This window comes from Pocillopora verrucosa, chromosome 7 (assembly GCF_036669915.1).
Source record: "Pocillopora verrucosa isolate sample1 chromosome 7, ASM3666991v2, whole genome shotgun sequence".
NCBI classification, from domain to species: Eukaryota; Metazoa; Cnidaria; class Anthozoa; order Scleractinia; family Pocilloporidae; genus Pocillopora; species Pocillopora verrucosa.
The window spans coordinates 1665030-1691840 of record NC_089318.1 but is presented as its reverse complement, the minus strand read 5'-3'; the positions used below and the strand labels follow the sequence as shown (position 1 = coordinate 1691840).

Sequence of the window (26811 nt, the reverse complement as noted above, 5' to 3'; positions counted from 1 at the left end):
GTACGAAGCAAATAGAAAGTGGCAGCTGTCTGAGTCTTTTTTTTTTACTGAAGATTTTTTTTTTTTTTTAAGATCAGATTTAAAAAATTGTAATTCGGAAAGGGGAAAATGAATTACAATTACTCCTCCTTTTTCTTACTTCATTTCCGATGTTGTTATAATTGTTTGCGTTTGACATTTTTTGTTTGCGTTCGACATTTTTTGTTTGCCAAAGTTGTAAAGCTCCTCCACAAATACAATAACCCTTGTCAGTCATTTGCATAAAAATTATATTATTCTTTATTTACCCAATTTTCGCATAGGAACCTTTTTAATTTCTTGCCAGAAAAGGATACAAGACTGGATAAGAGAAAGAAACAGTAGAGCAAAATTACATAGGTGTTAGTCAGCTATCGATAGCACATTTACTGCAAAGGGAAAAAAAACAATTTTGTCTGTTTTCTCTTGCTTCTCATTTTATCTTAAATATGTCTAGCGAATACTGAAAACGAAAATATCATCTTTTTTCATGAAAGACGAAATTCGCACGATTGGCATACGTGGTTGAGAGCAGACACAATAAACTTATAAAACTCTTGCCATTTGTCATTCGCTCAGATCAGTTCAAAAGTTTATGCAAAGCTAAAAACTTTTGTGAGACGGAAATCATCACACTCGCTACACTCGTTCGAGAGCTATATGGCGGCACGTTGAAGTAGTCACTGGTAAGACATGGGTCCCAATGGCGCAATGATTTCCAACGATCACAGCTTTGTTCACTTTGTATGAATTCATCGTGGAAACATATGAACGCAGATTTTTTAATATGTAAAATTCAGCCCTGATCCTGCGTGAAAACGATTAGAAGGGATTATCGCATACAAGTTACATGAACCGTCACGCGCCTTAGTAATCATAATCCCATACAGCTTTGCGGGTGTGATTACTTCATTTTCGGACTTTAAAAACACTACCAGCTTGTGTACTGCTCAGAGTCTCGCACAAATTTGACGAGTGGTGATGAAAGGATAAAGCCAAACCTGTTAAGTCCGCCGCTCGTTTCGTAATTCCTTTTTCGTGCAGAACTTAAAGTAAATTTCTGATTGAAATCACCGCTAGTGATCACAAAAATGTGAAACTATCTCCATTCTTCAGTTTTTCAGCTTTTTCTGATCAGAGGCAGTAAAACTGTATTTCAATGTAATGGTAGTGGCGTGCCCGAGAAAAAAATCGTGTAGCAAAAACACCAATGCCATTGAAATGAGATGATCAAAGCTTATAATCCACCAGCAGTGTCGGCAAATCAACTGTTATAATTGGTGAGCGACCAAGAGTTGCCACATTTCACGGGTACCTTGAGGCTGCACGTGCTTTGATCTACCTTTGCAGTTATTAGATATGCTATTAGCTAGCAATAATAGAAGTCATGAACAGAAACATACTAACAGCTTTTCACTTAAAACGTTTGCATAAAAGCAAATACGTTCGGTGTTTTTGTTTAGATTGTGAGAAGCAGGTGGGAGACATGATTAGTCCATCGTGTTTTGATGTTTTGAAATTGGGAAGAGTTAACGGAATCTTTTGACTCTTTCATAAAAAATAATAATTTTGCGAGAGCTTTTTTACGTCCACTGGCACTATTCATAACTTGGTCTTGCTACTCTGAGGACTCGCTGCTAATGGCCTTTCCGACAGCTGTGCTAATTCTCTTGTGTTTTTCAACACTGGCAAGTAAGAGAACCCAATTTTGGTTATATGTTTCTAATTGTCATTGCGGTAAATGTCGGAACTGATATCTAATATTCTTACAAACGCAGGAGGAACCTGGAAATATGGAGATAGTGATGTTATTCATGGAGGCGAGTAATTTTTTTCTGACCGGAAATAACCGTTACTTTACAATCTTTATCCGTCTGGAACAGCAGTTTTAAAATTTGAATCCACAACTGTTTCTATTAACTTTAATGCGTGATTTTTTTTAAGTAGCAAGGGTAATTTCAGGAAAATTTGTGACCTCAAAGAAAAGAATATGTTTATAGAAAAGTGTTCGATCCGTTACAATTGTGGGAACTTATTTGTTCACTACCTGATTAGCTGTAGGTAAAGAAATAGGCTCTTTTTGATTGAGTGTCGTGAGACCAAGTTACTTGTCATAGGGCACTAAAGAGAACTGGAGATAAACACAAGTAAATGTAGATGGCTTGATTGGCTGAGATAATGGTACGAGTTTTCTGAGCCAATCAGAGAGTTAAGTAACCACTGAGTCAAGGTTATGATCCTAAATCACTTTGAGAAATCAGTTGGAAGTTTTTGTGGTTGTCTGACTTTGAATTAGGCATAAGATCACGAATTCAAGTGTTAAAATGTCCATCAGGGCGCGTGGAGAACGACATGATGTTGACAAAGCAGACATTATACGCTGTTAAAATTGCACTAACTTAAAATTGCATTTTATTTGATGCAGTTTATGGACCCGATGCATGGGGAAATGTTGCAAGTTCATGCCGTCTGGCCGACCAATCACCAATCAATATTGCAACCAAGACGGTAGAGTCTGATTCATCTCTGGGAGAGCTGGACATCACGTGTGACAATGAAGAAGGATTGTTTAATGGAATACTGCTGAATAATGGATATGAGCCAATCCTAACAGCGGATTATGAGAGAGGCACCTGCAACTTAACTGGTGTCCCTGTGATTAATAAGAACTTTCAGCTGCATGATTTAAACATCCACTTTGGATGTGAGGCTGATCGAGGATCTGAGCACACTATTGATGGGAAAAGTTTCCCAGCAGAGGTAAGGCGCTTATAAATACGTCAAAACTTTTTTCACCATTGTGTTGCTCATATTGAATATAGGCAACAGCCTTATTTACAAATCTAAGTCTGCCCCAATTGAAGAGGAGTGATTTATGATGCGACTATTCCGATAGAACACTTTTCGATGATTTGCTGAGTCAAAACAAAAACCGATTAGTACTCTTACAAACTACAAGCTAGGCTTTCGAGATTACTTAAAACCAATGCTTTGAAGTTTAGATTCTGACTGCAATTACAAGTCAGCTTTTAATTATTACATTCAAAGTCACGAGTCAAGATTGAAGATCGAACAATATTTTTTTTTTCATCCTTACTTTATAAACTGCATTTGAAGATGTTGGAATCTATTGTTTAGGTTCTGTTTTCAGATTTGTTTCATCAACTGGGTGGCTTCGGTTACCATAAATCCACTCTTATAGTCATGTCTTTATTTGTCTCCAATCTCCACACAGTTGCAATTGATGTTTTACAACACAGAATATGGGTTTTATGACAATGCAGCCTCAAAAAAGGATGGCTTGGCGGCCATTTCAGTATTGTTGAAGGTAAGACATATTCCCTGGGACCATCTCTATAATGTTGTGTCATTTCGTCCATGTTGGTTAGTTTTCTAGGTATTGTAAGGCTATACATAAGTTTTTGGAACTATTCTAAATACTTCTGTCATAACATGCATATGATCATGGCAGGTTATTGAGGAAGTAGTTTAGGACGTAACACGTAGTCTTACATGACGTAATGGTCTACAAGACAAAAAAACAAAACAAAACAAAAAAACAAAAACAAAAAAAAATGGACGTCCATATTGGTCATTGGATAATCTAGCTAAATGGAAATTTTTAAATTCGGCGACCGTCATCAGAAGCTTTAGGTTTTAGTTTAGTTTCATTCCTTTAGCCTCAACATTACTCCTTTCATTGTTAAGTTTTGTTTTTTTGCAGGTAGGGAAGACTGAAAACAATGCACTTGATAGCATTGTTGATCAACTGGATGACGTTGCCGTGGAAGGTTTGCTCATGTTGTATTTACATAGAATAGAATAGAATAGAGAATAGAAACTTTATTAAAGTGTCAAAAACCGTCTAGCCAGGGAACAAATCCCTTACTAATTTGGGGACACCAATTAGGGGAGAATATACAAACTAAAAAAAACTATATACAGTAGTAGGTAAAATAAACATGCTTTGACTTTCAGCGGGAATATGCAAGCAAGAGTTTATTGTAATGTAAATTGAAAGATAAGAGCATGGGTTAGACAACAAAACGTGGCTATTGAGCCACTCGCACTATCGGAATCGTCAGGACTATTGATCAGTATTATCTAATGTAAAATTTTGTTTTTGTCATATGAGCTAAACTATATTAGCATCCGCCTCGATTTCTAACTACAGGATCTAGCATCCCTGTTTATACACCGGCTGACAATTTGACCTTGGCCAACCTTGTTCCGGACCTTGCTAAAGAGCATGCGCCTTACTACACTTACATGGGCTCACTAACGACTCCTCCCTGCTACGAAACCGTGAAATGGATTGTCATGAAGAACCCAGTAACCATCACTAAACATCAGGTATTCCACCATTCAGAGAATTATCTTTTTGCTCCTTAACCTACTCCTCTGATCCTATATATTTCGTGGTTTTAAAAAAATGGTCACCAGTTCTCCCGCTGGCTTAGTTTCAGAAGCAAAAGACTGGGATTTACACTTAACGAGATTTGAAGAATAAGAAACGTTTTTGGAAACCCATGCTGCTTTTTTTTCATAATTGATGAGGAATTTAGAAGCGTTGAAAGAATTTCAAATATCAGCCCCTAATCAAAGGCGTACATGTAACTCTTGTCTAATGCAAATCGTCGAATGAATGATCTCATTTCCGAAGGTAAATTATTTTTAAAACCGACCTGATTTTTGTTTAGTTTTATATACTTATATGTCTTTTTCGTTTCAGCTTGAAGCGTTCAAGAAACTCACGTCAGGACAAGGTTCTGAATGTGACAATTTCCGGCCGACTAAACCAGTGAATGGTAGAAAGGTGGAAGCAAATTTCTGATTCAGGTTAGAAACGCCACAACTTTGCTCTTCTACTCGGATTTGTTCTTTCTCTATTTCATTTCTCCATACAGTATGGTGCATTTTCCATCACATGTAAATATAAGTTTTATTACGTTTGTGTTTTCTTTGTCATTTTGGTAATGGTGACTAATAGTGTTTCATTATCCATGTTGACGCAGATCTAGCTAGCAAACTTAAAAAGTGCAATCCTTAAAACGTCCTGACTTGCGTATTTTTCGAGAGTTTTAAAACTGCACTCTGTTTATGATTCTATCTCCATTTAATTTTGTTTAAAGCAGCTCACACCTACTGATATTTATTGTTAAAGTGTCATCCTCATGACCCGGGGTTGTTGAGTTTTCAAATGAGGCCTTTTTGATTTACCAAGGGTAACTACATAGATTAAATGAACCAGATGGAAGCTGTAAAACTAAAATAAATGAGAATTACTCTAATTACCTAATGCGAATGTTTGTCGAGTGACGCTACATACTAAAAATATTGAAAATAAAATTCGAAATAAACTGCTACGCAGATTGCACTCTTCCTTCTCAAAGAGGAGGGGAGGAGTGGAGTATTGGGTTACTCATATCCAAAGACTACCCCATCTTTTCCCCAGATTTGATGCGAATCTTGATTTTCTTTGCAGGGAGACTCATTGCATAGGTCAGCATATGCAAGAAAGTGTTGTAAAGAAAAATTCACGACTTATGTCTTTGTAATGTCTTAGAAGATTCCATGGTCACATCCAAATTAATCGACGATAAATTAAAGGAGCGGCCGGGTAAACTTTTAAAAGCGGTTCTGTCGCAGTGCTTGTTTTATGCAGTTCAAAACTGAAAAATTTAGTCGGTCTGCATTTGACTTCATCTAAATGTCTCGATATGATCAGGTCATACGGTATTATGAGAGAAGAAACTGAGGTTTTTCGTCATCTACTTAACGTTAAAACGAATAAATTGAAGTGGGATTCTTGAAAGGAAATATTAACTTGGATAATTAAGATATATGTTAAGAGATGAAATGTTGATGTCAAACATCCGATTACGATGCACGTTAATTTACATTAAAAGTTTCAAATGAGCGTTATAATTATCAGTGTAAATTAAAACATTCAGTCTCGCTGTCCGTCTGTTGCTGTCCGTCTCACGTAATTTGATAGTTTGACGCCGAACCCCTAAGGGAACTGAAATGAGATGTCAACTCTAGATCTCTATAATTCCGGAAAAACCAGTCGTAAGGGGGGTACACTCGTCGATAAAGTTGTTGTTAAAAGAACAAGATCAACAACAACCTTCCAAAGACAATGACACGAACCACAGACTTTCATTTAAGCATTTCTGGTCTTCTTCTCTCACTAACGTCTTCTTTGTTATCCATATCAATCATTCGATTTTCATCGTCTTTCATTATAAAATAGTAATGGAGTATCAAAGTATATGTTCAACAAAAAGATAAATTTACTCGTACAAATGGACCTTGGAAACCCCCGGCCACCTAATCTTCCCAGTGCCCGTCCAAACTCGTCGAACGAAGTCTATTGGAAGAAAGTTGGTCTCCTAATGATTTTCTAGCGCGCGTTTGAAAAAATTATCAGTATTATCTCCGCGCGATATTTCCCTACAAGATGTAGATATTTTATTCATCAAACACCACCGAGGAAAAAACAACAAATATAATTAAGCATTTGAAGCTTTCATGCACATCTGTTCGATTTTGTCAAATTCAAATTCGCACCACTTGCGTCACTGACGCGCAGCTTAGAAGTGCGTATGAATTGTCAAAGAGTCGTACATTATATAAACGCCGCCATTTCTGCTTTCTGTCTTTTCTGTCTTTCTTTCTGTTATACACTTATCACCAATACTGAAAGTCCTCGATCGATTCGCCAAAAATTCGCTCGACAGAAGCACGCTCATTGCGTTAAAACAATTCTTCGGATCACAATCAACTCGGTAAGCTACAAAATAACTTCTTTTTGTTCGATATTTGCAACTTCGAAAAATTATTTATTTATTTATAAACACTGTGCGATTTTAAAGGTATTGGCGTGGCTAGCCACACGTGTATAATCTAGTTCGTTTCTAGCGTAAGATCTTTTCATTTTCTCGCGGTTTATGAAGAACACATGAAACCCTAATAAAAACTCTTTACAATGTGGTGTTACTAACTTAGTCGGTTAATTACAGAGTACGGCGCTACGTTTGAGGCAAAAAATGACTGTATATTTCCAATTGATTAGTCTGTAATACGGAAAAGAAAACTCCAGGGCTGCTACCAGATTTTCATTTTGCAATTTGGCAGAGAAATATTTTGAAAGATTGTAGAATTCAGGAAATTTCCTAAATGATTATCAAAATAGTTAAGATCATGTCTCATTTTTCTCTGAAAAACAAAACTTGTAAAATATTTGTTCATGACAAACTACAGCATTACTGAGTGAAGTGAATTTCTTTATTGATATTTCCCAAATGTTCCTTAACAGAGAGAGGTGACTCTCCCTTTCCTTGTGTTAAAGTAGAACTTGTACCTTGGTGTTTCATAGAGGGTTATTTCACATAGCCCAGTGGAACTGTTAAGTGTTTTGTATTTATGCAAAGTTTGTGAAATGTTAATTTAGTTCCATAAAACATGTTGATAATTGAATGTGTATGTAAACTGTGTAAATTTATCAGTTTTGTGCACAGGATAAGTTTACATTATTTCTGAATGTGCAACCCTCCACACCAGAAAACAGATTCTGATTTACTGGAATGATAATTTTTCTGATTGAATTTATTTACAGATTTGTCAAATACTTCACAATGTTTGCAAAAAGGAGGGCCTGACTATTCCAGCAGAGCTTTCTAAGAGAATTGCTGAGAAGTCAAATAGGAATCTACGGAGGGCCCTGCTGATGTGTGAAGTTTGCAGAGTTCAACAGTAAGAGCTTCACAGTTAGACTGTACAGTGTACAGCCTAAAAATAATGACTAACAAAGCATAATTAGTGCAATTATGTGAAGGTTACCCTCAGAAGTACTAGACCATGGGTTGAATGGTGCAGGTTCAAGTTTTGGTTGGGATCAGAGTGTTATGTTCTTGAACGAGACAGTCACAGTGTCTCTCTCTCTCTCCCTGCCAAGGAGTGTAGGTGAGCACCAGCTAACCCTTAGGCAACTTGGTTAAATTTAGGAGGTAACCTTTGTACTTGGGGGAGTAGCAACACTCACACCTTTTTCCTATACAATTCATTCTCAATTGCATTCCTGATCTTACCTTTTTTACATTGCATGCACGTGCAGGTACCCTTTCTCGCCTGATCAACCTGTTCAAGAGGCAGACTGGGAGGTGTATTTGAGGGACACTGCACAGCAAATTGTTGAGCAACAAACACCTAAAAGGTCAGGTTACAACTTGCATTGCAATTCAATCCTGTTTGATGGATATCTGCCATTGAATTATGCCCATAAAGAGAAAATAACGAAAAAAAAAACAAACAAAACAAGAAGGAAAAGTTGGCAAGTAAATATCATTACTGCGACTTAAAACTTTTGGGAATTGATAACAACTTTACTAACGCAGTCCTCATCGACGCCTTACGGAAAGCACGCTAAAAACAGCAATTGAAGAATAAAACTGAAAAACAGGAAGATGGATAACTTCTTTGAACTTTCCTGACGGGTGGGGTCACGTATAAATTCCCTTAATCTCATGATTATTTTATAACACAACGTATCTTCGTGTGATCGCGATAATTACTTCCGCGAAAGGAGTTGGAGTATTACCTCAGAAAAAATTCGGTCCATGGTTACAAAAGGCGACTGTCCAGCCTTATCTAAATGTTTGTGGATCATACCACAAAATGATGGAACAGTATTTTTTTGAGATTTTATTTCTAATGTAATTAGAGCCATTTTAGCGACTTACGTCGGTTTGTTGACGGATGTCTGAGGTTGCCATGATCTCACTTCCACGAGGAAAGAGTTGTTTACAGGCTAATTATTTTGATTCAAACTGAAGCTCTCATTTTTATGAATGATGAATCCATTTGCGTCATTTTCAGTGGAGATTTATACCCTCTCCTCTTTGTTCTTCCCAAATAGGCTCCCAGACGAATAACAAGCAAGACCTATAATCAATAGCCGTCCATGCTCAAATAATGCTCATGCCAAATTGGTGTTTCACTGAGTTGCGTCATCAGCAGCGGGAATTTTGCTGTGAAAAAATATAACACTTTTCCTTGGGAGCCTTCCATTGTCTTAAAAATTACATGTTACTCTATGGCCAAGATGACTTCTAAAAGAAGAAATTTATCAAGGAAAAAATTATATTTCCTTGTGTATATAGATCATGCCGAGACAACTGTGACACATGTCAAAGAAAATTAGGAGAAACTCTGCGCTAGAAATTTTCCTTGACACTTTTCCAATCTAATAGAATGGGCGAAATTGTTTTTATCGACGGAGTAAACTTGTTAGAGTTTTAAGAGTGACCTAAACACGAGGTTGTCTGGCGTTCGTTTAAAAACTAACAGGAACTAGATCTCATTTTCCTGCGTTTCAATGCAAATTCAATATATATTGACAGTTCCTGTTTGGCGCCAAAAGAATGTCATGGGTATTTTTCCGCGAACAAAATCCTATTCGTCATGGAAATAAAAATAAGAAACTTAGAAACAGCAGATACGTAATAAGTACGTTTCTCAAGAAGGAAATTACATCATCATGGAAAAGTTTCTTGTATACAACATTTTAATGAGTAATAGCATGATACCAAATGATGACGTTCAACTGATGCGGAGAAAAACAAGGCGTCCAACGCAAATGAACAACAGATCGCTTGTCAAAAACACATCAACCTTGTCCACCCTTCGCCATAAGCGTTCCTTTTGTGGTGATTCTTTCCATTTTATCACTTTGCTCTCCTATCAAACAAATATTTTGTGGTTCCCTTGAAATGAAAGAAATTTTGCGTGTCTCGTTGAAATTAATAAAAAATATTGAAGGGTTTAGCTGATTGTTAGTTAATGGCTTGTTTAAATGTTTCATATCCATGTGTATTTAGCTGCCTGATAATCAAGTTGAGTTGGACGAAAAATAATCAAATTTAGCGTTCGCTGTGACCTTCGAATGAATGCTTAAATTGATGAATTTTATTCATTATTTTGCCTTACAAACGGGAACGATTACATCGTCTAAAATATCTAATCAACATATGCATTACCTAGGATCCGTAGAGAGGATTATACTCTCATAACTATGTAAAAGCTTTTCACGGGATGCGTTAGAAATATTGTCAACTTTTATTATGATGGGATAATAATTCAACTACTCATTCTTAGCCTTAGGCGTATAGCAGTGTCAGAAACACAGTGGTTACAAAAGCGATTACGTTTCTTTAAAATTACCTCAACGACGTACTCTCCCCCGCAAGGTTTCACTTTGAGGGGGAGGGTACGGCTACACGTAGGTTGCCGAGTAAGGCCCTGTTTTAAATCAGCGAAAACAGCAGCATTTGCTAATACAACTAATACAACTAATACAACTTCAACTAATACAACTTACAGTTTAGTTGACACAATGTTATTAAATTCCTAACCCTGTGCAAAAACTAAAATTTTCAATGAAAAACAACCGAGCCATTAAGTATGGTGCTCGCATAACAAGTATCACTCTCGGTCGAAGTTTTTATCCAGGACTGTCAGAATTAATGGCCAGACAGGACATATGCTGACATCACAGGCAGTAGGAAAGACAAATACGTGACGACCAATCCTTTTGCGTCAGCTTCCACACCTGTTCCGGTTTCCTCGCAATGGCCTCCTTTACAGTCGCGTTTACACTTGCTTCCATTGCAATCCAACAAGCAATTTCCACCAGGACAGGACATAACACACATGTCTGAACCCGTCTCACAATGCATTTTGCAATGTCCCTTTGTGCAGGTCTGTTGACACTCCTTTGCCTTGCATCTCATGTTGTTGCAGTTTTTTTCGCAGACCTGGCTGCAGTTACCTTGGTCAGTAGTGCACTTGAAATTGGCGCAATTGCCTCCCAAGCATTCACTTTTGCATTCTTTCGCTGTGCACTTGATATCGCAGGCTCCTTGCGCGCAGGTTTGTTGACAAGATTCGGAGTCGCTGTTCATGCACTCCAAGTTGCAGCTGCCTCCTATGCAATTACTTTCACACTTTGAAGCTTCGCACTGAATTTTGCAAGGCCCTTTGCAACTCTGTGTACAGTCCTTGGTACCTATAAGAGATCGTAAAAATAATTTTTTGAGTTTATCTTGTTCCAATTTCACATTCGGATGCACTAATAACTGAACTATGGGGAGAACTAACAGCAAGTTACGTTCTATACAGGATTTACATGCGACAAGCGGCCTGTCTGCTCCTAAGATCAGCGATGTCAAAAGCCACCTGAGCTCATTTATAGCCCTCTTTTTTCCCTTTTATCCTGCTTATTCTTCCTCTTTTCTTCTTCTTCTTCTTTTTCTTTTTCAAAGGACTTACCTTTGGAGCACTCGAGTCCACACCCCTCCCCCTCGCAGCCTTGCTTGCAGTTGTCAGCCTTACATTCCACATGTGAGCAATTCTCGGCGCAATTTTGAACTACGTCTGCACCGCTGGCGAGTAAGCCACAGTGTCCCTTCTCGCAGTGTTGACTACACTTCGATGTTGCAGTGCAGTTCACCAGGGAGCAGTTTCTGAGGCAAGTCTGGGTGCAATCGTCGCTGGAACATTCAACTGAATTACACTTTCCTGACAGGCATCGCTGATAACAACTTGAAGAGTTGCAGCTGATATTTGGGCAAGGTTCCACCACACAAACCTGGTCACATTGAGAATAGTCCGCAGTATTTCCGCACTGAAGATCACACACTCCAGTCAGGCAGATTTGAGATCGGGTCGTGTTCAACGTCTGTTCACAGGATCCCCCTTGTCCATTGATGAGTTGAAATACGGCAGACAGGAATAGAATTTGAAGGAGCAGTGCTAATGGGAAGCTTATCTTCATCATGAGAAAATTCAAGACTACTTGATCTAGGAACATAAAATACCAAATGAATTTAAAATATAATTGTGAGAAAAACGTGTAGCACAGTAAATCGAGTTTTTCTGTCCTAAGAAATGAGCATTATGTCGGCTCACTCGCATTTATTCTTCTTGACTTGTGCTAATTTCACTGTGAAATATTTTCCAAATACGCGGCCGTAGTTCGAAAACGACTTTAATTCACAGGAAAGGTCGCTATACATCTCCTGTCTTAATACTGACGAAATTTAATCTTGTACCTTTTGTTTGAATTTGCATTAGAGTAAAAACATCGTCCGATATGCTTGAGATAAGCTAGATCATTTGTTGTCAAGAAATGTTCTTCATCTGCACTTCATTTTGATACGGAGCAAAAATGTTTTGGGAGAAAGGAATTCACGAATATAACAGCCTGCTAACAGAAACTTCTACAAAAAATTGTGCAAATACACTGGACAGTATTTACATGAAGTTGTTTACGTACAAACGCTCACGCACACAGACTGTGTATAAACTGAGACACAAATTAAAAAGGTCTCGAAGCAGAATTCGAAGAATTCTTTAAAAGCGTTGTTAAGGAGTCATTTATTTGGGGAAGAGTTTTCAAAGAGCTTGCCGGTTGACATTGACGATAAAACATATAGCAATATTTTTTAATCATGCAGAGCCTTCAAAGAGGCTAGGACGCAAGATTGCATAGAATTTTTTCATGTCTGTATGACTTTGAGAACCAAAATTGTCCCAAATCCTGAACATTAAGCAAAAAAAAAGAAAAAAACTTGAAAACAACAACAGGGAGAACTTCTAACCTAAACGAAAAAACTTCTGGAGCTCTTCCGCTTGAACAGTTTCGCTTTCGAGTTCCTGACAGTCTAATTAAGCTATAGACGAGCTTTCGCTTCCATACTCATTTCAGTGTAGAGTAATCTTCATGATCCATTCTTCTCTCGAAAGCGTATACTTCCCACATGAAAACTTGCTACAAAAAGTCTCAAATCAGAATAAATTCTGTAGTGCGGTGATATTTCAAACAATCGCTTCTAAACAGTGTCGGTTACATTCAGGTATCACTGCGCCGAGGGTCCACACTCAACAGTTTCGCTTATGATTTCCGCTACTTTTTTATATTTGTTAACTGAGTGTTGAGGAGCTCACTACAGGCCGTGGTTATTAGTGAATGATCCGCTTTGTCTCTCGATCGAAAGCACATACTTCGCAGGGAAAAGGTTCCAGTAAAAAGCATAAAAATGAATTCAGCAATGAGTGAACTTCTTAAAGAAACGCATCGAAGGAGTGGAAGGTTCGTTTTCGACACAACGTCCGGCCGTCGTCGTTTATTTATCACAGTCATTGAACCGCACGAGTAAACCACCACTTATCGGTTTAGTTCCTCTCAGGGGAGTAACAAATAAATTACAGAAGCCATGCTACTGTAGGAATGCAATCTCTGATTTTGTGGCTTAAATCAAAAGTTTAGAGCTATTCCGATTAGTGTATGGATGCATGCTTTGAAATAAACTTCATGGTCAAATTTCGGCTCATTTCGTCACAACAATCTAGAAACATTTCGATGAACTCACCTGCAGTTTTTTCGGTAAGAAACTTAAATCTATACGGCTCGATCACCCAAGGATTTCAAAAACTTGAAAACAACAACAGGGAGAACTTCTAACCTAAACGAAAAAACTTCTGGAGCTCTTCCGCTTGAACAGTTTCGCTTTCGAGTTCCTGACAGTCTAATTAAGCTATAGACGAGCTTTCGCTTCCATACTCATTTCAGTGTAGAGTAATCTTCATGATCCATTCTTCTCTCGAAAGCGTATACTTCCCACATGAAAACTTGCTACAAAAAGTCTCAAATCAGAATAAATTCTGTAGTGCGGTGATATTTCAAACAATCGCTTCTAAACAGTGTCGGTTACATTCAGGTATCACTGCGCCGAGGGTTCCACACTCAACAGTTTCGCTTATGATTTCCGCTACTTTTTTATACTTGTTAACTGAATGTTGAGGAGCTCACTACAGGCCGTGGTTATTAGTGAATGATCCGCTTTGTCTCTCGATCGAAAGCACATACTTCGCAGGGAAAAGGTTCCAGTAAGAAGCATAAAAATGAATTCAGCAATGAGTGAACTTCTTAAAGAAACGCATCGAAGGAGTGGAAGGTTCGTTTTCGACACAACGTCCGGTCGTCGTCGTTTATTTATCACAGTCATTGAACCGCACGAGTAAACCACCACTTATCGGTTTAGTTCCTCTCAGGGGAGTAACAAATAAGTTACAGAAGCCATGCTATTGTAGGAATGCAATCTCTGATTTTGTGGCTTAAATCAAAAGTTTAGAGCTATTCCGATTAGTGTATGGATGCATGCTTTGAAATAAACTTCATGGTCAAATTTCGGCTCATTTCGTCACAACAATCTAGAAACATTTCGATGAACTCACCTGCAGTTTTTTCGGTAAGAAACTTAAATCTATACGGCTCGATCACCCAAGGATTTCAAAAACTTGAAAACAACAACAGGGAGAACTTCTAACCTAAACGAAAAAACTTCTGGAGCTCTTCCGCTTGAACAGTTTCGCTTTCGAGTTCCTGAAAGTCTAATTAAGCTATAGACGAGCTTTCGCTTCCATACTCATTTCAGTGTAGAGTAATCTTCATGATCCATTCTTCTCTCGAAAGCGTATACTTCCCACATGAAAACTTGCTACAAAAAGTCTCAAATCAGAATAAATTCTGTAGTGCGGTGATATTTCAAACAATCGCTTCTAAACAGTGTCGGTTACATTCAGGTATCACTGCGCCGAGGGTTCCACACTCAACAGTTTCGCTTATGATTTCCGCTACTTTTTTATATTTGTTAACTGAGTGTTGAGGAGCTCACTACAGGCCGTGGTTATTAGTGAATGATCCGCTTTGTCTCTCGATCGAAAGCACATACTTCGCAGGGAAAAGGTTCCAGTAAAAAGCATAAAAATGAATTCAGCAATGAGTGAACTTCTTAAAGAAACGCATCGAAGGAGTGGAAGGTTCGTTTTCGACACAACGTCCGGCCGTGGCGTCGTTTATTTATCACAGTCATTGAACCGCACGAGTAAACCACCACTTATCGGTTTAGTTCCTCTCAGGGGAGTAACAAATAAGTTACAGAAGCCATGCTACTGTAGGAATGCAATCTCTGATTTTGTGGCTTAAATCAAAAGTTTAGAGCTATTCCGATTAGTGTATGGATGCATGCTTTGAAAGAAACTTCATGGTCAAATTTCGGCTCATTTCGTCACAACAATCTAGAAACATTTCGATGAACTCACCTGCAGTTTTTTCGGTAAGAAACTTAAATCTATACGGCTGTACCCTTTAGGAAGCTGCTCAGCACAACGTGTCTATAACTTTGAAAGTTTAACAGTGCGCAACTGACTTAGACGCAAAATGCACTCAAAGCACTTTCAGTTTTATAATTAGCTCAATTACTTAGAAAGGATGTGTTTCCACGGCCTTACACGTGACTGCGGAAAGTCACGACATGTAAGTCTGAGTGAGTGGTACACCTTCAGATACAGAAGTCTTTTATTCGAGTTATACTATCTTTGGTTGCAAATTAATTTTCAACCAAAGAAAATTGGACTTAATCCATGTTTGCATCACTGCTCGTTAGTTTTGGGAAATTTTGATTGCGAGTCTCGATCACCCAAGGATTTCCTTTCCAAGAGCAGGACACATCGTATAAGGTTAAACAAAATAACTTATGAGATCTTGGCCGTTTTCTCCAATAGCAATATTTTTTAATCATGCAGAGCCTTCAAAGAGGCTAGGACGCAAGATTGCATAGAATTTTTTCATGTCTGTATGACTTTGAGAACCAAAATTATCCCAAATCCTGAACATTAAGCAAAAAAAAGAAAAAAACTTGAAAACAACAACAGGGAGAACTTCTAACCTAAACGAAAAAACTTCTGGAGCTCTTCCGCTTGAACAGTTTCGCTTTCGAGTTCCTGACAGTCTAATTAAGCTATAGACGAGCTTTCGCTTCCATACTCATTTCAGTGTAGAGTAATCTTCATGATCCATTCTTCTCTCGAAAGTTTATACTTCCCACATACTCGAAAGCGTATACTTCCCACATGAGAAACATTTCGATGAACTCACCTGCAGTTTTTTCGGTAAGAAACTTAAATCTATACGGCTGTACCCTTTAGGAAGCTGCTCAGCACAAGGTGTCTATAACTTTGAAAGTTTAACAGTGCGCAACTGACTTAGACGCAAAATGCACTCAAAGCACTTTCAGTTATTATAATTATTATAATTATAATAGTATAATTATAATTATAATTTTAATAATAATTAGTTATTAAAATTAGCTCAATTATTTAGAAAGGATGTGTTTCCACGGCTTTACACGTGACTGCGGAAAGTCACGACATGTAAGTCTGAGTGAGTGGTACACCTTCAGATACAGAAGTCTTTTATTCGAGTTATAATATCTTTGGTTGCAAATTAATTTTCAACCAAAAGAAAATTGGACCTAATCCATGTTTGCATCACTGCTCGTTAGTTTTGGGAAATTTTGATTGCGAGCCTCGATCACCCAAGGATTTCCTTTCCAAGAGAAGGACACATCGTATAAGGTTAAACAAAGTAACTTATGAGATCTTGGCCGTTTTCTCCTGGAAACTAAATAGTTGAAACAAAAAGCGCGGGGAAAAAGGAAGTGAATAACATAATGTCTGATTGCCTATCGTTTCATTTCCCTTAATTTCAAAATACGGAAAGCCTTATATTTCGTTCAAGTCAAAGTGCTTCGGTTTTCCTCGTTTAAATTAGGGATAATAACCCAACTCAACTGTACTTTTAGACTGTCGCCTAGCATTACACGGATATAATTTCCATCGCCATATTTGTTTTCATCTGCACAATTCGTGACATTTTCACGGTGAGTTAATTTCACGAAGCACATGTTTCTTGCTCGTTACTTTTTCCTCTTACTTCTCCAGGGGAGCGGATTTGAGGTAAATTTTTATTTATTTTAAAGGTTACAGCTGTGCTGAGGACGATCTGTTTATTCTAACCGTCCGTGTCAATAATAATGGGAACATCTAGTGAAGAAGATGGTGAATTGCCACTCAGTCTGTCGAGCAAAAAGCGTTGTCACACGAAAAGATCGCTTCTATCTTCTGACTCAGAAGAAGGCGAAAGGAAGGAAAGATCACCAAGTAAACAGATAAACAGTGCACACAAGGAAACATGTGAAGAAGAAATGCGTAGTGGCGAATTGAACGCGACCCCCTCCAGCTCGCAGACGCCTCGTAGCTCAGAGAGGCTGCGAAAGAAATCATCATTGACGTTCTCTTTACCAAGCAGAAAAGAAGTACTGAAATCGATGTCACCGAAAGGAAAGAGACTCAGGAGTCAGGAGAAAATAAAGGTGTTGAAGCCTAGAAAACTGGTGAACAATTTCCTCAGAGAGTAAGTTTGATCGAACCTGATAGTGTTATTTGTAACTTCACAAGATGATGTGACGTAGCTTCAATTTTGTTTGCGAGGGGGTGGGGTGGGTGGGTGATGGGGGGATATGTTGCTTATATATTATTGTATATAATGATTAGAAGTCTCAGAACTTCTAGCTTTTATGTATTTGCCATGAAATGTCCCTCTTTCCCTAGGCATAACATTTTTTAGATCCCTTAAAATTTTGTGTGTTAATAACCACACATACGTAAAACACCTTTAAGCTCCTAATATCTGAAATTGCTAATTCTTCCCTCCAGCTGTTACACATTTCCCTTGTAAATAAGTTAAATTTGGTTTTAGATCAAGAAAATAAGTTCTTCTTGATAAGTTTAGATATTCTCATCACCTGTTTTCTGGATAATATACGGATATTATTGGAGAGGTTGCATGTTAATCACTTTTTGGAGTGAAGGGTTAACAGCCCTCAATATGAAATAACAATAGAATATTCTTTTGTAGGCGTTCTTCTTATGTGAGTCGTGGAGAAGGTGGATATGACTCAGATGACAGTGGAATGTCCGATTTCATAAATGATGATGATGATGATGGGGAGGATGAGGAGGAATCTACTGCGGAAAGTGACCAAAGCAGTGATAGTGGCAAGAAGGATTCTGGAATCTGTAGAGTCAAAGAAAGCAAAATAGAGAGGAAAAAGAAAAGAATACTTGATAGCTCCGAGGAAGAAAAGGAAACCAAAACAGAGGAGAAAAGGAAAATACTGCTTGATAGCTCAGAGGAAGAAAAAGACCATAATGATGAGGCTGTTAATAATCCAAATTTTGTTGAGTCAAACAGAGGCATTGTGAATAAACACAAAACAAAAAACAAAAGAAGAAAGCTTAATAAGTTTAGTGACTCTGATGAAGACAATTCTTCAGGAAATAAGAGAAATGAATCTAAAGAAAGCAATGATAGTAGTGAAGATTCTGAAACTGATAACATCTGTTCAAGTGAATCTCCACATAAGGCTGAAATCTTGAGGCCCCGTTCACAAAGAGTGAAAAGGCTCATACAGAAACAGGAAGTTAAAAATCATAAAATGTTTGGTGGTTTATTAAAGAAAAGGCAAAAAGCTAAACTGGATCCAAAAGAAAGACTTGCGAAGAGACTTTTGACTGAGGATGATGATGATGGTGATTTGCTTAGCAGTGATGATTTGTCCAGTAGTGACAGTTGTACTCCCACATCTAGTGCTCATAATGATCAAGATCCCCTTAAGGTGGCTGCAGCATGTTTTGCACAGCTCAGTAATGAGATAGATGAGGATGAGGATGGTGATGACAGAGATTTCATTGTCAAGGATGTTGAGACATCTGATGAGGGCATGAACTCTGATGGTGCATCACAATTTCTCAAGCTCTTGGATACATTTGCAGGCAAGCAACATGATAAGGATGACAATGGAACACAAAATCAGGATACAACAGGCATCTGTGTAGGTGGAAATCCCTTTTCAAGTAGACGAAAAAGAAGGAAAAAGAAAACAGTAAAGAAAGAACCAACTTGGAAACGGATTAAGATAGAGGATGACAGTGACAATAGTGCAAATGATGATACAACAGATACCATGTCTAGCAGATATCAACCCCTTCACATTGCCATTCTTGAACATGATGTTCCCTTGGTCAATAAGCTGATCAAGGAAGATTCTGATTGTATTTATGAGATTGCTTTCAGAAAGAGGACTGCTCTACATTTGGCTGCTTTAGAAGGCCAAGTAGAACTTGTGAAACTGTTACTGAAGCATGGGGCTGACCAAACAGCTCTGGATTACTATCACTTGCCTGCATTGGCATATGCTTTGGATGGGCATCCAGAATGTGTTCAGCTGTTGCTTGGGCATGCTAATATTAAGAACATTAGTAAAAGTATCAGGACAAACAAACAAGAAATGAACCTGTTGCATTTTGCTGTGGGAGAAGGCAGAGATGGATGTAATTGTTATGACAGAGCAAAATGTCTGGAGCTTTTGTTTCATGAAGACAAGAAAACATGCACAAGGCTGTTATCACTGAGTGATGTCAGGAAGTTTGTTCCATTGGTCGCAGCTGTCCATGCTGGACAACATGAGGTGAATAGTATTTCTATTTAAGATTTATTTAACTTTTTATCTCTATGTTTGTTCACTAATTTTCTCCGTAATTGTTTTCTTTCTGCACAGCAGTCAACTTAATATTCATTTTATCAAAAGTAATTTCTTTAAAATTTGGGAAAATGGTTTTGGCCAGTGTACATGTATCTTGCATTTTATACAGTTGTCTGAAAGAAAACTACATGCTATAGGTAGTAATTGTATTGTTTAGCTGCTAGGAGATCTCTGACGTTTAAAAGAAGGTACTAAATGAGTTTAAAAAAGACAACAACAGCAACTGCCAATGAAAATAACTTTGAAACAAACAGCATATAGGCAAAAAATTATAAAATTGTTTGTGATGTGTATGTATTGTACAGAAACAATTATAGATCAGTTTGAAAATTAGTTTCCTCTTAATGAACAGAGGTACTAATAAATTGTGTTAATTGCTATCTTATGTTCTCTGTGTGCATGATAGTGTATGGTTTTTTTCATTTTCATAGTGTGTCCAGGTCTTGTTGAGGATGGGCGCGGATATGATTTCCTTCAAGACTGATGATGGAGGTAACATACTGCACTTTGCTGTGGAATGCGCATCACATTTCAAAAGCAAATGGGAACCCACTAAAGACACTTCCTTTTGTCTAAGGGAGCTTTTGAAGGGATCAAGATTGCTTATTGACCAGCCAGATGATAATGGTACAAGTGTATAGTACAAATATTAGCTATTAAAGACAATTTTACTCTATGCAAGCACTTTCATTTGTTTTACTGGCTTGATAAGGTATTTCAGGCATTGGGCTAACACAAGAAAAATTTTAATCACAAGCAAAAGATTAGTGATCTATGAATTTTGAGTGTTCTCTATGTCTCAACTGGGTTATAACACTGGTTCTTGTAAATCAAAGAACATGTGGTGTATTCCTCTATATGTTTCTTATTATAATAGAATATGCTTTGTTTTGGACCAATCAGAGTCTAGCCAGTGTCTACAATAATTTGTTTTGCTTCTATTATGTTTATTTTTAGGTTTTACTCCATTGATGTATGCCTGTGAAAGTGGTAATGCGGAGTGTGTCAGGATACTGCTAGACAATGGTGCATTGTGTAGTTTTGTGGTGAGAAAATAGAACTTGATAATACTATCTTAAAGATTGTTGAAACATTATTCAATTATGAAACTCTTGCTATCTTCATGTAAGTGCCCACATCTCCAATGTATATGCATCTGCAGTTGGAATCCATAAGCAATTAATTCTGCTTCCTTCCTATTAGGACAGTCATGGCACGTCTAGCCTTCATCTTGCAGCCATGTCAGGAGACACAGAGTGTGTTCAACTTCTGCTCAACTCAGGGCATCAGGTTGACTGTGTGGACAAATATGGATGGCCTCCACTGCTTTATGCTAACTTCAAAGCTCATGAGAGCTGTGTGCTAGCGCTGATGAAACCTAAACCAGAGCAAGTGTTTGTACTGGGAGAGCTTCTGAGAAGAGCAAGGAGGGAGTTGGAGAAGAAAAGAACAGTGATGGTAAATACTGTAGCTGTGCCCAGGCACTGATGAATTATCACTTCAAAATGGTGTATAGTAGGTTATCATTAACAATTTTGAAATTGTTACCTGTTGGTACAGTATAGAGGTGCTGAAGCTGGTGATAATTAACAAATTCTTGTCAACAGGTGGTCAAGAATGTACTGGTGTCATTGGCCAATCACGATGCATACTACACAGTATTTAACGAGTTCGTTCGCCAAAATCCTGAGGTGCTTGATGAAAACAATTATGGACTCCTACAGCATATCTGGAGAGCCATCTTGGATTTTGATAACAAGAGGAGGTGGTTTGTAAAGAAGCTGTCACAAATCAGGTCAGCCTGTGAAATTGTACATTAAGATGTGTATTAAGTGTTTTTGGCAGGGGAAAAAAAAATTGGGGTTTTCAGGTTTTCTCGCAAATCCCAACAAGTTCATAAGGAATGGAATACTTGAATGCGAGCTGGAAAATTATAACATGTGATTAAAGAATTCATATTCATTGCAACATCACAGATCAAGCTCTGGGAAACGTGAACGTTTGCCTTTGGAGATCGACAGAGCAAATGTTTTAGGCAGTGCCATGAACCAGATGGGGAGAATACTTGGACATGCACTGAGACACAGGGATTTGATTGTCACATTTCAGAATGAACCAGGTGGATTTAGTTATTTTATATATTTTTTCATGGCGTAATGATTTTGAACTGTATGGTCTGTAGTTTCCATTACACGTGCATTTCATGTAAAGGATGTTTTCTCCGAGGCGTTTAAGTAAACTTGTTATTTATTGTACTTTTTGTAAACCCAAATGTATTGATTTCTCTTTTAAGGTATCTGCACTGGCCCAAAAAGAGAGTTTTTTGCTTGCTTTTGTAAAGATGTCGTTGATCCCAAAAGACACCTTTTCATGATAACAGATGATGCCCAGTTCAGGTACGTGGTACCCATGTAGATGCAATTTAGATGCAGTGGGTCCTCAAGTACCAAAGACTTGAACTAACAGACATGTATCTTTTCAGCCCGGTGCCGAATGCTTACTTTGCTAAATATTTCAACAAAGAAGCACAGCAAGACACCTCACAAACACCAAGCAGTCAACAGGGGCCATCAAATGGGAAAGAGGAATGCCTATCTAGTGAGTGCACAGACGAAGAATTGATGTCAGCCGCGTCACAGGCAGAAGCTCGTTATGCGATGGCAGGAAATGTAGGTCAACCTTTCAAACAACTCAGTGCAGAAGTTGAACGTGGCATTAGTCTGAGGTCTGAAGGACAAACTGCTTTGGAAAACTTTACTGCAAATCAAGGAACTGAGGACAGGATTAATATCAGCGAGAGTGTTGCAGCGTCCAATGAAAGTGGCTGTAACGAAAGAGTCGTAAAAAGGGCTGACACAAGACATTCATCTGAGGTGTGTAATAATACTTCTAACACTTTATCGGTAAAGTTAGACATGTTATTATGATAACACATCAGTAGAATTGTGTATCAAGTAAGGTGGGTGTTGGCCTGGTTCTCAGTCAAAAAAAGTGGCTGCATATACTTGATGTACACAGTACCGTGTTGTTTGCTAACGGAATGCTTAGACGAGGCTAGGGCCTAGGGACTGACGAGGAACTGCGAACTGGTACTGTACCATACAGAGTTTGCATGCAAATAATTTTATATTTGCAAAAAGTTTTATGATATTGTTTTTTTTTTTGTCTGGTGTTTCCCCGCAGGAGCAGAACAATGAAAAACGAGCAACGAGGAATCTCTCCTTGCGCTCTAGACTCAAACAGCTTCGTTTTATCGGTCGCATGGTCGGGTTTTCCATTTTTGAAAATTTGCTACTGGATCTTCATCTCTCCAAACCATTCGTGAAGCAGGTGACCTTTCGGTCTGTCTTTACATATTACTGTCTGTCATTCAGCTGTTTAGATTCGTACTCACCTTACGAACTATTATAATGTTCATGATACCGATAGTGACAATAGTAACAATAACGGTGGTAACAGAAGCAGTGACATTAATCATGATAATAATTACTAGGATAGTAATACATGTAAGACGATGAAACTAGTGATGAGTATGATAATGATGATGATTCAGTGATATGCAGTACAACTACTTTTACTCTCGGTTTGGCTATACTATTGATTTCACAGTATGTTCTTCGTTCACTTTATACGCAGATGTGAATTAGAAGAACTCTTTTTGATTAATTGAGACTTCTTAAAAAAACTTTTTATACTAAACTTTGATTGGAGAAGACCCTTTCGTCAATACGATTTCCCAAATAATCGCTATAGACTTGATCAGTCTCGACTGTCTATCAAGTATTTGAGTGACAAACAATCACTTTCTCACACATTTTAGATCCTTGGAATACCTTTATCTCACCCGGACGACCTTAGTTCATTTGATTACGAGCTCCATAAGAATGCAGTGACTTGGTTACAGGAGAACTGTGTGAACGAACTGGACTTGTCATTTAACGTGGATGCTCTGAATCCGTGGAACTCTAAACCAGTCACAATTGAGCTTAGTGATGACTGTGATAAGAAGCTCACAGATGACAATAAGGTACCAGGTGAAACTTAGGATTCAAACGCAGAAGCTTTGTTACCACTTTAGCTTGAAATAAATTCTATTGTGACCAATGCTTATCCAATTAGGCTCTTCTCCCACCATTCATTACTCGTCTGTCTCGTAGGAAGAATACAGCAAATTTGTCTCACAATTCAAACTGGAAAAATCGATTAAAGATGAAGTGGGTGAATTCACAGGAGGACTTCATGAGGTAAGTTGTGTTCAAATGATAATGTGTTCATTTGACAGAGATGACATTCATTTACAAGTAACTACACGGAAACACAGGGCAAATAGCAATAAATCGCTTGCCATTTTTTAATGCATTCTACACAAAATCAACTCAGAAGGTACTGAACACGTACTCTCCTTTCAGGTTATTCCACGAGAATTTCTTTCGCTGTTCACAGCTGACGAATTTTCGCTGTTGATTAACGGAGTGGCCAAGCTTGATGTGGGAGACTGGAAGAAGCATACCGAGGTGAACTATCGCACTTGATATTTATAGCTATTCAATTGAATGAAAAAAGAAAGGATGGGAAAAACAAGGTTTTGTTTTGAATCTGAAGGGAAAGTTTTTTTTAATACAAACAAACCAACAAACAAGCGACAACACAACTAAACAAAATGTCTTCATAATGTTATAAATGAATGATCCTACATTTCATCCTTTGTCGTCTTTAGTATAAGCAGTGCACGGCAGAAGACGACGTTATAAAATGGTTTTGGAACATTGTGACACCGCTAAAAGAAGAAGAAAAAGCTCTGCTGATGAAATTTTCCACTGGATCACCTTGCGTTCCCCTTGGAGGTTTTGCTGCCCTAACGGTAAACATCTTAACAAGATATTCATTCGACTGTTTTGAATTGGCTTTGTCACGCTTTTTCGTTTTGCCTTGTAATTATTGCGCAAGCGATGCTGTACTTTTGATCCACGCTCTTCGTATGACAGAGACTGAAACTGTGGCTAATTAGTGTGTAATGGTGGGGGACTTGGTAGAAGTGGGTTTAAAATCCAAATATACTGAACTGTTAAAGTTAAACCACTTAACCTCCGGAAAATGAAAGCTGCTTTGCTTGGACGTGTATTAGTTTATCGCTGTTCTTTTATTCTAAACGTTGATAATCCCTGTTGGTCCTTGGAACTTTTAAATATTTTGAAACAAATTTAAGTCAACGAAGGTTGATTTTTTTGGAAAACTTTTACCCACTATTAGATCTTAAATCGCATCCAAAGAGGAGAAAAAAATTCTAATTTGTCGTCATATCTAATGTAAATTACTGATTTGTTCATTCTGAACTTCGTAACCTCCCGCAAGTGCTATGCTATTTCTACACTCCAGAACCCTGGCAGGCAAGTTGAATGCCATGTTGATGGAGTGCGATGGCTTTAGTGGACCCAGTCATTGTTTGATCATGCTTCATTGTGTTATGGCTTTATTCAACTGTCTCTACGTTGTTTTGAAGTGTATCAATTCCATTTTAAAATGAAGTCTTCTTTTATGCACCAGGGTTTGTCAGGTCCTACAAAATTTACGATTTCGAAGATTGCAGGACTCAATAAAGTAAGTTTAACAACATTGCACGGAAGTTTCCGGGCTCAAAATCAATCCTTTTAAGGTATTGGTCACGTTTGCAGGTACCTTCTGGGGCTTTTTTATGAATGATTTCTACCTGTAAATTATATACGAAATTGAGTTTTAACCATAAAGTCATGAACTAGTATCGAGTTCTCATCCCGCTCTTTTTCCTTTTGTCCATTTGGTAGATTCCTATGGCATCCACGTGTTTTAACATGCTGAAACTGACCAGCTACAGTTCTGAGAAACACCTCAAGGATAAACTGTTGATTGCGATAAGACACGGCGCAGAGGGGTTTTCATTTTCGTGAGGCACAGATCCCGCTGTGCTGTACCGCTGTTATCGCAGAAGTGTCAGTAGTTTTTTTTTTTCTTGCTCGTACAGCTCGAGACGAATGATTAATGTTTTCACGTGCTTCAGATCCGATCTTACAAATCATGATCACCAAAGCATCGCATATGCGACCTTTTATCTTTTTACCTTTTCTGTAGCAATGAATAAGAAAAAGTGTATCTATATTGTCATCTATTGAGTGAAATACATAATCGAAAAGTATTATCGTAATATAAAATTATAATTAGTATTATAATAAAAAAAAACTGGGGAACAATCGAGTACAGAATCTAAAATTTTAAAGAATAATAAATAGATTTACATGTATATATATATATATATATATAGGTGTGTGAGTGTGCGCGGCGAGTTTCTTAAAAACAAACTCTTCGAATCGATCTCTATATAATATCTTTAAGGGGGGGGGGGACTTAATCAAACCGTTGATAGTGATGATGATGGCTTAAGTACGTTTATTTCGATAATACCACTGCTAACAACAGACATGATAATAACATTAATCGTGTGGTGTGTTGGTAGACAACACACTGAGAAGTCCGGGATATCCTAGCAACCACCCAAAAAATGTGGATTGCGAATATTCTGTTTCTATTCCAAACGGAGGGCCAATGGGAATATATTTCGAAGACTTTGATGTTGAGGGCGATAGACATTCATGAAGGTGAGACAGTTTTCTCTCACACGAGTGAAACAACTTTTCTTTTGCGTATCAGTCTGAGAGCTTTCTTTGTCGGTTCGTACGCAGTTCAGCGGAGACGGCAAATCTTGTCCAAACTAATTGTTTTAAGAAAAACTAGTTCCTTACATTGGTATTCTGGTTAAAACGGTGTGAGGAAATTTCTGAAGTTTTAATTTCAAACCTTAACAACGTTCCGTTCTTGCAACGTCAGCCTCCCGGCCTCGCATATTATTTATTCATTTATTTATTTATGTATTCATCAATTCATCTAGACATCTATCTACTGATTTGTTCATTTTTTTTTATTTCAAGTTATAACAGTCAGCTTTGAGTTGCAAGGTTTTGCATAACAGCATCTCTCCTTTCTTTTTTTTCTTTTTTTTATTTAATTCACAGGTAAGTAGGCTCTGTGTACCATCAAGTACTTTGTTTACCAGTTAGACATAATTTAATCGCAATAAAATCACCAGGATTTGACTTATTCCTCATCTTTAACAAACACCAGCTACATGCTGGATATGATAAAACAGTTTAAATTATGGAGTTCAAGGTTTTTATTCAGAAAATTTGATATTCAGGGTAGAAGAATCATATCAATATCAGGAAATCTGGTAAAGATAAATTGCCTTCCTAAAGCT

The 26811-nt window shown here is 37.8% G+C and overlaps 4 protein-coding genes across 8 annotated transcripts; 3 read left to right on the top strand and 1 right to left on the bottom strand.

The window, feature by feature from the left end:
• Positions 1-1540: 1540 nt before the first annotated feature.
• Positions 1541-5934, top strand: LOC131782239 (carbonic anhydrase). Its single transcript, XM_059098957.2, has 8 exons — positions 1541-1710; positions 1797-1838; positions 2444-2778; positions 3254-3346; positions 3743-3809; positions 4193-4371; positions 4751-4857; positions 5504-5934. The coding sequence occupies exons 1-7, from the start codon at positions 1659-1661 to the stop codon at positions 4850-4852; spliced, it is 870 nt and encodes a 289-aa protein (XP_058954940.1). The 5' UTR covers positions 1541-1658; the 3' UTR covers positions 4853-4857; positions 5504-5934.
• A 692-nt stretch (positions 5935-6626) lies between these two features.
• LOC131782185 (replication factor C subunit 3-like) lies at positions 6627-9835 on the top strand. Its single transcript, XM_059098900.2, has 4 exons — positions 6627-6809; positions 7640-7776; positions 8138-8236; positions 8939-9835. The coding sequence occupies exons 1-4, from the start codon at positions 6627-6629 to the stop codon at positions 8952-8954; spliced, it is 435 nt and encodes a 144-aa protein (XP_058954883.1). The 3' UTR covers positions 8955-9835.
• A 117-nt stretch (positions 9836-9952) lies between these two features.
• On the bottom strand, positions 9953-15344 carry LOC131782262 (keratin-associated protein 4-11). Of its 4 annotated transcripts, none has more exons than XM_066170483.1 (3): positions 15184-15344; positions 11350-11880; positions 9953-11086 (listed from the first exon to the last, which is right to left on the bottom strand). In XM_066170483.1, the coding sequence occupies exons 2-3, from the start codon at positions 11855-11857 to the stop codon at positions 10542-10544; spliced, it is 1053 nt and encodes a 350-aa protein (XP_066026580.1). In that variant the 5' UTR covers positions 11858-11880; positions 15184-15344; the 3' UTR covers positions 9953-10541. The 4 variants fall into 4 exon arrangements, with proteins under 4 accessions (XP_066026580.1, XP_066026581.1, XP_058954974.1 ...); XM_066170484.1 differs by having other exon boundaries at positions 11350-11871; positions 15184-15330; XM_059098991.2 differs by lacking the exon at positions 15184-15344 and adding an exon at positions 13452-13589.
• Positions 15345-15927: 583 nt separating this feature from the next.
• Positions 15928-26661, top strand: LOC131782222 (E3 ubiquitin-protein ligase HACE1). 2 transcript variants are annotated; one of them, XM_066170470.1, is made up of 17 exons: positions 15928-16032; positions 16902-17335; positions 17840-19451; positions 19958-20153; positions 20484-20572; positions 20730-20984; positions 21134-21321; positions 21503-21645; positions 21820-21922; positions 22009-22399; positions 22710-22856; positions 23347-23553; positions 23684-23770; positions 23936-24040; positions 24244-24387; positions 25071-25124; positions 25328-26661. In XM_066170470.1, exons 2-17 carry the CDS (start codon positions 16956-16958, stop codon positions 25448-25450), a joined length of 4224 nt encoding a protein of 1407 aa, XP_066026567.1. In that variant the 5' UTR covers positions 15928-16032; positions 16902-16955; the 3' UTR covers positions 25451-26661. The 2 variants fall into 2 exon arrangements, with proteins under 2 accessions (XP_066026567.1, XP_058954919.2); XM_059098936.2 differs by lacking the exon at positions 15928-16032 and adding an exon at positions 16573-16802.
• The last annotated feature ends 150 nt before the right edge of the window (positions 26662-26811 follow it).